General features: G+C 38.4%; 1 protein-coding gene across 1 annotated transcript in view; it reads left to right on the top strand.

The window, feature by feature from the left end:
• The window catches only part of Thsd7b (thrombospondin type 1 domain containing 7B), an 834,275-nt gene that overhangs the window by 355,575 nt on the left and 465,706 nt on the right, over positions 1 to 12,994 (top strand). The window contains exon 6 of the mRNA XM_028773130.1: positions 6,794 to 6,949. Within this exon, the coding sequence (XP_028628963.1) occupies positions 6,794 to 6,949 (156 nt within the window). The remainder of the gene's footprint in view (positions 1 to 6,793; positions 6,950 to 12,994) is intronic.

Here is a 12,994-nt window from a genome sequence, read left to right as displayed (position 1 = left end):
CATTTTTACATAAGTAGGCTCTTTCATTAGTTTTGAATTAAATTTGGGCAATTGCTGTTTCTGTTATGGCTGCTTCTTGGAAAACCCAAGCAATGAGGGAGTCCTACGTCCTTGAGTCAAAATTTCCTTTGGGGCTTATGATGTCTGTGTCAGGCTTGGAAGATTGGGATGGATATAACTTGTCTGTATATCTTCTTTGTGGGGGTTGATGATATTTACAAAATTGAATATTTTGCATAAAATCAATTAAAGATTGAGAGTTTAAATTGTTTGAAGAAATGTAGAAAGAAGGTAAGTTGATGTAGGTTCCAGGGTGTCTGAAGAAATGCATCTGGTTTGCATTTTTAGTCTTGAAAATGCTAGGGGAAAATATAGTCATTAATTCTCCAGATGCATCTCATTGTCCTGAAGATAATGAGCATTTAATTATGCCATGACAGAATTACATTGACTGCTTTGTGAGTTTTTACAGAATGTCTTGATTTTTTTCATCTAATAATAGATATATTAAAAAAAGAAGTATCTATTAGCTGCTATGATAACATTTTTTTTCTTTAGGCAAATGAATAAAAGGGGCTATAGACTAAAGGGAGGCTTGTAAATATTAATTATAATTAACAAATTAATATTGTTCTGTTTCATTTCAATTTCTGCTTGGAGGGTTAAAAACATAAAGCCAATTAGATCTTGTAAAACATCCATCAGTTAAGATAGAAGTGGGGTTCTCTCACAAATCTTTGCATCATACTGTTTTGTTAAATCAAATTAGTTGAGATTCTAGCTGGGTTTTATTTTAAAGGATAAATTATACAAGTGTCCATTATTCTATATTGTAATTAGTAGTATAATTACCAATGTGGTAGGTATACTGCTAACCACAGCAGTAAGCTTTTTTCTTACTTACAGTACATTTTCCTTAAAACTCTATATGCATCTGAAATCACCTTTTTCCTAAAGAAGATAATGAACTTTATTTCCTTCTAGAATTCAGAACAGTGCACATTTTGTAACACTGAGTGTATCACTACCAGCACATTTCGTCCCTTGTTAATTAGCAGTCTGTGCATCGAGTCATTCATTATTTAAGAAAGCTTTGCAATCATTAGTAGCAGACTTCAACATTTCTTTTAGCCTAGGTCAATTTAATCATTTCTCACTGCAAATGAAAAATTCCAGGTTAGGTACCAGAATATTCAAAATATTAATTACTACAGAATATGAGTAATCGCTTAAAATACAGTAATGTATTCCTCAGCATTGGGAAAGACTCTGATACATAGAGATCAAGCTTTATCCTTGTTAAAAGTTTTGGGGTATTTTAATACTTAGGGATCATTAGAAGTCTCTGAGAGAACTGAAATTGTTGTGTACAGAGGCCAAGCAGCCTATGAGACCTGATTAATGGTGCCTTCGGTCCAGCCTGTGGTCAGTGTCGGGGGGCAGAAAGCTTCCAGGAGGAAAATGCAGTAATAAAGGTTTTCACTGACCAGGGATTCACTGTGTTTGAGATGACAGAGTTAGTTAACAACCATTTCAAAGGAAAGAGGGTAGTGATCAGGAAAGCAAGATTCCTACTTCAAACCCTCTAGGTAGAGTCTGACTCGGAGTAAATGAAAGCTTAATAACGTGTGAACTGTAGATCACCCAACTCCAGCAGGATCCAACTCTATCCCACTCACTCCCTAAGATACTGGAATCAGAACATTCTTATGCATGAGTAAGGGGTAAATAGTAATTACTCTTCTGGGACAGAGCAAATTTGGGGTTCTATATCTCCTCAGTGGGCCATATCTGACCCTAGGTTAGAATTTTGAAGAAATGGTATAAAGAAAAGTTTAGGTCTAGTTTAAAGGGTTAAATTGAGTCTGGCACATTGATAGGTTCCTTGGATCTATCATATCTCTGTCTACCTCTCATAGATTGTGGCTTATACAAAGGCTATTGTGTCTTGACCAATGCCTTCATTTTATAGAAAGAAAATGAAAGACAGATGGGGGTGGAGGGTGACTTTGCCTCCTGGCCTCAGGCACAGGCTTTTCTCTCCTCTGAATTTGAGAACAAAATTGTACAAACCACCTGAGTCTTTGGAGTTTAGTTTTTCAGTCAAATTGATTAATTAAACTCAAGTTAGCCCTAAAGGTAACATCCAGGGATAACAGTCAATAAGTGTAGAAGCATCCTATATTTGTCCTTCTCTAGTGTTCTGAAGCTGTTAAGTGCTTTCTGACATATTCATGATTTATTTCTGGAGCAAATGTGTCCTAGGGTGAGGCTTAGGGCCATGAAAGACCCGAGCTGACCTGGACACATCGATTCAGTGCCTAAGTGAAGCATCTTAGACATTTCACCAGGGCTGGAAGAATTTATTGATATAGATTAAGACTAACTGTCCATCAAAGCAGCAGGTGCTGAAGAAAAATGACTGTTTTGACAAATGGTTTCACCCCATGCCTGGGTCTCTAATATGTCACTTTGGAGTCCCCAAGGAAATTACTTCCTGATCTTTTCCCAGGCAATAGTGACCCTCTCTACTTTGAAATCTTCTATTACGTGCATTGTCTAACAGTCTACTAATTGACAGTTAAGAATTTATGAAAGGAGATTTCAGTACATGTAACCCCTTAACCACTCTCAACTTCTCTTCAAAATTAAAGACATTTATTTTAACTGTGGTTGTGGTGTCCTGACAGATTCAACATCAGGACATGTTCCCTTGTCTCTTTCTAACTGCAATTCTATCTAAAAGGCTTTCCTGCCAGGCATTCTGAAAGCTTCACATGAGGTTTACTGAGATTTCACCATGTGCCTGGTGGATACTTGGTGGTGGATGGAGGAGTGTCAGCTACTGTGCCAGTATCAGATGCAGAGACATGGTAGGAAACCATTGACTCACCTTAGAGCTGAGCTGTTTGGGGACTGTCTCAGCACTGGCATCTGATACTTCATATGGCCTGTGTTGGAAGTAGGTAAATATGACAATAGAAAGACAGTAAAACCTTTGGCATCTTGAGGTATCCTAGACACATTTGCAGTTTCCATCCAACCCCAGTGAGATATAGTTTTATAAAGAGAGTGCTTTGATATGTTTCACTCATTATTGTCACTCCTCCATCAATAGCACAGTGTTTACACAAGCTGTGTGATTGGTCACTGTGAAGGGATTATCAACTTCTCTGAGTCCAATAAGACAGAACTCACTTATATATAACATGTTTCATGACGCAGATATGTTACTTACTGGCAAGTGGGAAAGAAAAATTAAAATCTAACTTATCCTGACCCAGACTCCAAAGGTACAGAAAGCACATGCCTGTGTGCTTAGCTCTGCATGCCCCACCTGAACGTGGCCACCTTGGGTTTTATATGTTGGGGCATATGGCATGGTGTTGAGAAACACCTTGCTGTCAGGTCACTGGTAGACAGTCTAGGCATTTTTTGGTCAGTTCTTTTCTTCTATCATGATGAGGAACTTCTAACACATTCTGTAGCTATTCTTCAGAATGATAGGCAAGCAGCTGGGGAAAACAGAGTCAATTTATGGCTACTCAGACATTGTCTCCTCAACGGGCACTACGAAATATCAAGTAAAAACATTACCTAGTAGAGTGATTTACAGCACAAACTCAGAAGCCAAACTGCCTGCTTCCAGATGTTATCGCTACCATTCCTTAGCTAGGTTTCTGGGCAAGTGAGCTAAAATTTTTTAGAGTTATTTATATTATTTTTAATTATATTTATGACTCTCTGTGTGATATATGTGCATTTGAATGCAATGCCCAGGAGGCAAGAAGGTGTCAGAGTCCCTGGATCTAAAGTTATACTGGGTTATGTGTCACCCATATAGGTTCTAGGAATAGAATTTTGCACTGTAATTGCTGAGCTATCTATCCAGCCTGTGAGCTAACATTTTTATACTGTAGTTCTTTTATTTTAAAACTAGAGATATATTAAGAACACATATGTCAGAGAGAAGATTAAATGTGTCAGTGTGTGTTTGATGTTATAACCCATGCTTGACATGAATTATGCATGTTTAGTAAATTATTAGAGTAATCAGCTACCTTGGTCACTTCCTCCTGACCTGCTGCAAGAATTTCTTACTAGGTGGGAGTAAGTACCAACACACGTAAGACAGAAGTCAAGCACACTTCCACATTAAGACACCTACCTCGATTGATATTTGTTGGTGGGATGCTCAGATGCTCAGATGCTCAATCTCCTTCCTTTGTCTGGCAATCTATGGCTGATTTAATCTTGCTGGTAGAAAATAGACACAACCCTAGAGTGGTTGCTTTAAATGGTGCCTTCGTAGTTTAGAAAGTCTGAGTTATCTGAATGTGACTCTTGTGTAAATTGCCTTATTCTGAATCCAGCCATCTCACTGATATGTCCCTAGTTTGCGTCCCCATCCCACTGACAACTGTAGTATGAACTTTGTTTAATCACTTCCCCTCATCAATATCCCTAGTCAGCTCCACTAACTCCTCTAGTATCTGCTCTCTCCTTCTCTCCCTGACCCTACTCCATGACAGACATATTTTCACATTCACATTGGCAATATAAGTTTGTCCTTGACTTTCATTTTAAGTTCAATCACATTGATTTGATGAACTTTAAAATAAATTTGAATATTTCAAATATCTAGATAAATATGCAAATAAAATATTGGTGTTATTTTCCCAATCCCTTTAGATCACTTTCAGGAGTGATTCAGACTATGTCTTTGTTCACTGTAACTCCAACCAAAAACACTTAGCCTGTGTCCTTTTCATGGTGACATTCATTTTCTCTTTTGCTGTTGGTTTGGTTCTTATTCAAGGCTTCTCTGCCCAGAGTGGTGATGGATTACAACCATCACTACATCTGATTCTTCTACACTGAGAGAAAGCAAAGAAGCAAAGGAAGTGGCTGGACTCAGCACACAGTCCCCTCCCATCACTTCCCACCTTTGAGGTATTTTCCATCTGCTCAACTGGATGAAAATGACACATGAGAAGTATTTACAGAATAGTACAAGCCACTCGGTAGACAAAACTTCCAGACTAGCAGCTACTGCTCACAAAGTTTTGAATACTTCAGAACTGTCTTAGTGTGAGGCAACTCCATGTAAGAAAAGTAAACAGCTTTATATTTAGATGTTCTTTTTGTTGTACATTTAAAGGATTAGTACATATACATTTTCTTGAAAACTGTGCTTCATTAAGAGATGTTCATACAGCTTTTCCTATGCTGAGATCACATTTGCCCTCCTCTTTCTGCTAGCCATTTTTCTCTTAAATACATCATTGCTTTAATATCTTATATTTCTTGGGGCTCACATGATTTATAGCTGGATAGGCTATTGACAACTTTGCTTCCCTGGTGGTATGCACAGGACCTTCCAGCATAATGAAAACTAGTGTAGGGTAACTCAGGGCTGGGAGACGGGAGTGGGTGAGTGGGTGGGAGAACACATTCATGGATGCAGGAGTTGGGTGGGATAGGGGGTTCCCAGGGAGAAACCAGGAAAAGGGATAACATTTGAAATGTAAATAAAGAAAATATCTAATAAAAAATCCTGAAAACTAGCCAGTAGGATGGAGCTTCTAGGCTGATACCCTCTTGATTTGTCCATATTCTCTGACTCAAGTATGCAGAGGTTAAACAAGAGCCATGACAACTGTCTTTGATATTTGAGGGGGTTTACTGTACCCTTTTTTATCTATGAATATATACATACATATATATATATATATATATATATATATATATATATATATATATATACTTTCAGACATTTCTACAGTAGTAGGTCCCCATATGGCATTTTTAAAGGTCTTTAATGTAAACTTTCCCTTCCTATTCTCTCTCTTCTACCCTTCCTACCCCTCTCTCCCTATACATTTATCCCTTGTGTTCCATTATCCCCTATCTTAGAGTCTACATTCTATTTCTCTATCCTTGAAATCCCCCTCTAGCCACTCTCCTATTGATGGGTCAGTTCTACAATTCATCTATAGTAAATACTGCTGCAATAGATGTAGACACATGTGAATCTTTAGTGTGTCATTTTCAGGGACTCCAGTCTCCACTGTTAAATCTACACAAAGGCCAGGAACTTTTGGTATTGCCTACATCTTGTGTTTTTTTAGTACTGAAGATCTATAGGCAGAGGACAGGAAACACCACAGATGGACACATAGTGACTGCATCCTAAAGGGACCCAGCTCAGGCCCCAGTCTATACACCTCAAAGCACTCCCTGTTGGAGCCCTGAACCTCTGGGTAACCCAGTGAAGAAACCGCTTTCTCAAGCCAGAACTGCAGTCAGAGGCCCATTTTTCTTCTTGTTCCAAGAGCCATTTTTCTTCTGTCTTTGCCAGCTCCACCCCTCTGGGGAGTCACAGCAGTAGATTGGTTATGCTAAACACTGCACCTTAGGGGTTCGATTTTGATGTTTTTCACAGAGTCCCAGTCATTTATATAGTTAAGATAGACTCTTCTTGAAACTTCACCAGGCCATTTAATTCTGTTTTAAATCATACCTCTGGATAATTTGTGTCTGTGATATTTCCTCTGTTCTTGTGAATTCCCCGGGAGTCCTTTGCAATTCAGGAATCTTGAGTGCATGCCCTCTGTCTCTGTCTTTTTTCTTTATTCACCTCAAAGGCTAATAATGTAGAACTAAACATTCATATGAGAAAATGTTTGTCTTGATTGCATATACTGTTTAGAATCATAAGCCTGCTAAAGATATGAGCAATTTTAGGAAAGCCCAAAAATGTGACATAAGCATTTATGTTCTTATCCTTTAGTCTCTAGGCCTGTGGAAAGTACATTATGCTTGGGACCTGCCCCCTCATCCTCCCAGCTCTGCAATGTCCCTTGCTCGACAGACTGTATTGTATCTTCCTGGTCAGCCTGGGGCCCGTGTGTTTATGAAAACTGCCATGATCCCCAGGGGAAGAAAGGTGAGTGTTTATACTCATGCTTGCATGCTTCATTTGCTTCTAGTATACACAGAATAATCAGCTTAAGACAGCATTTGTTTGTATTTAGATAACTGGCTCAAGCTTGGCAATGTTCAGTTATTAGGGAGACAGCTGAGGACATTTCTGTGCAGCACAGGGTCTGACCTTGATTGACTTTTATGTTAGGCTCAGAGCTGAATGAAATCACTGCTACTCAGTTGGAAATCATGTTGGTCCTAGTGATTCAGCTAGTTGCTAAATTGCTGGCCTAAAACACACAAAGCCCTGGTTTCAACTTGCAGTACTATATAAAGCCAGGTTTACTGGTATATGCTTTCAATCCCAGCACTGAGATAGTTGACATGCAAGTATTAGAAATTCAAAGCTATTCTTAGCTATAGAATAAATTACAGTTTAGCTTGGGCTACATGAGATCCTGTCTCAAATACAAATGTAACCTATTGTTTCTTGTGAGTAATGGTTCCAATGATATCCCATGACAGGATTCATTGTGACCACACTGGAAATCAATTATATTTGTTATAGCTATATTTTCAGATTCTCATATTTAACATTTGGCCTTATATTTTATATTTTAATAAGGGACATTATATATGTGTGTGTATATATTGGTTAGTGTTTAGTGTTCTCGGGCTTAAAATAACATCTTCAATTATTTTTACTTACTTAGCCATTGTTATCTAGTTTGCCCCATTTTGGATTTAAAATATCCATCCCCACCCCTATAAGCCCATTTCCAGAGCCATCTTTCCATCCTTCACTGACCTTTTAGTTTCCATCAGCGTCTTTTCTCCTTGCATATTGTGCTAAGAAGAAATATTCCCTTTATTAATATGAAGAGAAATAAGATCCGATGGCTTACCAGATGGTAGGTTGTGTTTGCTCGACTCTAATCCTACTTTACATGCAGAGAAATACCACATGCCCAACTGTTGAGTGCAATGATCCTTGTGCCCCCATCTGTGGAAGACAATGCATTTCTATTAGAATCTCATGTGATTGTCATCCATGGCTTGCTCTGGGAACACACATGCCCATATTTATCCCTAGGTTACATGGATTTCATTTTGTACTGCCTCTTACTGTAAAGGAAAAGAGGAAGAACAGTATTGAATCTGGGACAAGAGAATTCTAACTTTGATTTTTTTTCATCAATTTATAGAAATGAACTAAGCTCCTGTATGAAATGAATATCCTTATAATGTGTTCATGTGTTCAAACACTGTCTTTCTAGCTGGGAGTTCTGTTTCTGATGCTGTAGAATCTTTGGGATGAGAAGAACAGTTAGAACAGATGAGAAACTGGGAATACATATTTGAGAACTAAAGATCCACCACTCTTCCTGTTCTACCTTCTACTTCCTGTTCTTCTAGCTAGACCTCAAGGTTTAGCTACCATGGACGGAGCCTCTTTAGCCACCATACTTTCCCTGGCATGTGAGCAGCTTCCTCTGAATATGTGAGCAAGAGTAAATCTTTCCTCCCTTTGGAAAGTTGCTTTTGTCATATATTTACTCATAAGAATATGAAACTAAATAGTACATAATATCAAATATCACCTCCAAATTCTCTGAGTTGCTTCTGTTTTTTGACACAGAAAAGTTCCCATCAGCATTATTAGCACAATTGTGCTCCATATACAATTAGAAGCCATCATTTTCTTAGAGCTATGCATGAGATTTCTTCGGGTGACTTGCATGCTCTTAGAACCTAGAATTGGTCCTCCTGTATTTCATCTGTGCCATGCCAGCTTTTAAGGTAACCCTCTCAAAAGCTAAAACACTTCAAGCTTTACCAAGACTGAAATGACTCTGTAAATTCTCACTGCATGTTGTGTCATTCTTCTTTGATTTCAAAGATGTAGATGCACTCAACACACCAAGTGGACCTCATCTTACTTAGGACACCTATAGATAGATGTAGGTAACATGAGCCCAGTTCATATTGATTTCAAACCAAAGAAGAGACTTATTAAATTATATAACTACAAACAGAATGGCTGCCGGGATGACACTGAACAATGTCAGGGGCTCTCGACTTTCCTGTTCCAATTTTTCTACTTTGCAGCTCACCAAGTGGCCATCTTCTCATCCCATCATTCTCTGTAGTAGGTTGAGCTTGATAAACCATCTTCATATATCAAAGCTCAGCAAGAAATTTCATTTAAGATAATAAATAATGCAGTAGAGAATGTTTCTTCCAGTAGTTCCCGGAAGAGTTCTGGAGAGGAACCCCATGTCGTGCTCACTTCTGAACACTCTCTGATCAGGGGATGGAGTGTGAGTGGTTTGGCCCTAAGCTTATGTTCCCAGAATGCTGAGTGTTAGCTGCTCTCAACCTTCACTGGCTGAGAACACAGAAGAGGAAGAGAAAGAAGGAATTATTGACTTCTTAATGATATTTTAAGGTGTCGAAAGTGATTCTGGGCCTACATGTTAGAAATGATTACTTGATAGATATTAAGTTGTCAGTCTTCTTGTTTTGGTCCCTTGGCTTATGCAATTTGTAGTATATGTCTTTTCCTATTTCTCTTGACCAAAATTTGAAAACACACACACACACACACACACACACACACACACACACACACACACTATGGAGAACTCCTCTTTTAAATTTTATCTGTCTTCCTTCTCCAAAACTCAAACACATCCCTGGAATACATGGGGAAAACTTATAACTCTTTCTTCTTGTATACTCTCTCAATATACCTTTATTTAGAATTCTCTCCTTAGTGAATGTTATTCTGAGTCTGTTATCTCCTGAAAATATATGTATATCCACCTTTCATGATTGTTGAAACTTGTCCCCTGAAAGATGTGCTCAATTTATAATGCCACATATGTGCCAGAAGTAATTATGATGCTATTTGCAAAAGGGTCATTGGCAACGTAACTGAATTAAAATGGGATAATACTAAGGAAAGGTGGCCCTATCAAAATGATTGATGTTCTTATGAACAGCAGAACTTTGGACAGAGATGCCTTCTTAGAAAGAAGAGTATTATATGAGGATGCAGAGCCATAGAAGAATAATGAAGAAAGTCACATGAAGAAGAATTGAGACACTGGAAATCATAGTTGTACACACCAAAGAATATAAAAATTAGAATCCAATGGAAGCTGGGGAGACATTGAACCCATCCTTTCCAGGACTATGAAGAAGGAATGTGGGTTGTTTCTTGATTCAATGTTGCTAATCTAGAGAAGTCTGAGACAATATGTTTTTGTCTGTATAAAATCCCCATGTTCTTGAACTCTACTACAATAGTCTCAGAAGGTAGATTCTCCACTCATCTCTGCATTAGCATTGTTGTTGCTAAAAACACACAAATGGTCATAGGATGCCAAACTAGAAGAATGGGGAAGTAGATTGATTTTTCTAACATCCTATTGTGATGTAATGGATAATGTTGGTCATGAGGACAGCTCAGTTGCTAAAGTCCTTCTTTTACAAGCTTGAGAGACATAGTTTGATTCCAAAGAACTCACATGCAAAAAAAAAAAAAAAGCAATACATAATGGTACTCCCTAGTGCTGGGAGGCAAAGAAAGACAGAGCCCTGAGTCTTACTGCCTAGCCCACATATTCTACTTGGTAAGCTCCAGAACAGTGAGAGAGGTTGTCTCCAAAACCGATTTAGACAGCATCTGAGAAACAAGAGCAGAGATTGTTCTCTGATCTCCACTCAAGCATTCCCATATGTGCATCTGCATAAACAGGTACATATTCACACATATATACACACACACACATACACACAAAAAAATAAACAAGCCCAACAACCATAGTTAAGCCATGGGTGACTCTAGTGTTCCCTTCTTTCCAGTACAGTATATTTTCAAACACGAAGATCCATCAGTCCGTTTTCTTCATAAGCCTAAAGATATTTGGACCAAGGTGAAAATTCAGTCTTGAGAATGGAAATAATCTTCCAGTTGTGCACTGAAGTGCCAGGTAGAACATGCATTTTGCCCCAAGAAACAGTTACTTTCCGAGACTTGCTTCATCTTGGGTTCTGAAAGAGTAGGTAGAGGAAATGGGAGTTATGACCTGAAGGTGGAGTCCTGCAGCCCTTGGGGACATGGTAGAGTCATTGTTAATACTTTTGCTTTTATAGAGCTCAGCCCAAACAGGTGACTTCAGTGTACAACTGGAAGATGGCTATTTTGTGCAGTGCTAAGTCACCACTGTCAGGAATAATGGACAGCTTTTGTGATTGTTATTCAGGGCTAGGAGTTTATTATTTTAAAATAATCTCCAGTAGCAGAGAGAAATCAGTCCTGTAGGTCTTGCTGAAACCTGGCAGGACCACCTGCCTCTAATTCCTCTTGGGAAAAATAGGGAATGGAGTTCTCCCTCTGGGGAAATGATTCTATGCCTACAGGCAGACCAAGTATGTGCTGGGGATAGGAGCAATCATCTTGTTATTTCTACCAACTGGTAAGGATAGAGTCTGTATTCTCTCTTTTCTCTATTTCTGTCTGATGATTCTGTAGGGACTGGACCAGTCACTGATTAGCACAAAGTAAATATGACTTAGAGTCCACAGTGCCTGGATACACAGTTCATATACTAAGTGTTGAAAAAACCCTGGAATGGCACTGGGGTGTGTATATCTGCATCTGAATTCCCTCCTCAAGAAATCCACTCAACACATTATCATAAATCCAAAATATGGATACATTCCTGGCTACTTAATACCCTTATACATAGATATACAGGTTCATATTCATTTAGGAATACTCTTTAATAGTTACACATATATGTATCTATTATAGAGGGGGAAAGTAGATGATTTGATGGGAAGTCAAGCAATCAAGAAGGAAGCAGACTTGGAAAGGTGAAGACCTTTGTCCAACCCACATGTCCTTCTGATCACCAGGCTTTTCCTTATTTTATTGTATTCTCTTTATTCATATTTCAAAAACAGAAGGAAATAAGGGAACCAGATGCTAGGAAATGTTTTATTAGCTGATAGAATAAACTGTTATAGAAATTATCTTTATATGGCTCTTGTTCTCCGTCAGACACCCCTCAGTCAGGCATCATCTAAGGCTCGTGGCTGACAGCTACTCAGAGTACATTAGAAAATCAGTCAGTGTTCACAAGCTCTGCCTCTCCATCACGTTAGTGACAGACAGACAAGGGGAGCAGCATTTGGCAGGTTGGTACTTGTCAAGTGTGGCTGGGACACCTTCCAGCAGAATTTAAATTGGATCAGGTCGTATCATTTATTGTTTTATCTCTGAGGTATTCCCATAGCCTTACAATTAAAAAATACAAAAGACAATTGGCCTGAAGAAAATGCTGATAGATAATCCCCATACATAGGTGTGATGCAGTTTTTAAAATTCCCTCTTGGTACATAGAATTACCTGACACCCTTGTTCCTTGCACATAAGTTCTATTAAGCACACTTCCTAAGATGAGGCTGATAGAGAGATCTTTATATGTAGCATCCTAATAGCTACCTACCTCCACATAAGTCTTCAAGGATTTCTCTCTGCTCTAATACAGTATGTCCCCCAACCACAGCACAGAAAATGTTCCAAAGCTCCTACAGGCAATGATATTTTTAATTGGAGACACTGGGACTATTCCTAAAAAGTTTTTTTATGTTCTGAAAAAATTAATATAGACAGCAAACCAAGGTCAGAAATCACTGACATGCCTAAAATCTAATTTTACAATGAAAACATTTCCCATTTCCATTGCTGCTTGCTGGGTTGGCTCTAATTCTACATTCCCTTAAATCATATAAAAATCATTTGGTTTTATTAAAAATAATATCCATGTTACACAGATAAGTTTTTCTCTTCCATTTGTGTGTGTCTGTGTTGATACTGACAGTAGGCTACACTTTCTTCTTATGCAAAGTATTGAAGATTTTCATGATGACTTTACCCTATCAATGCTTCTTATTTTCTTTGATATAGTAGGCTGGGAAATAAACATGATGCTTTAAAATGCACACATTCTCTCTCTCTCTCTCTCTCTCTCTCTCTCTCTCTCTCTCTCTCTCT

The sequence above is a fragment of the Grammomys surdaster genome, unplaced genomic scaffold (genome assembly GCF_004785775.1).
Source record: "Grammomys surdaster isolate TR1022 unplaced genomic scaffold, NIH_TR_1.0 221, whole genome shotgun sequence".
Lineage (NCBI taxonomy): Eukaryota > Metazoa > Chordata > Mammalia > Rodentia > Muridae > Grammomys > Grammomys surdaster.
This window is presented reverse-complemented; position numbering and strand designations above follow the sequence as displayed.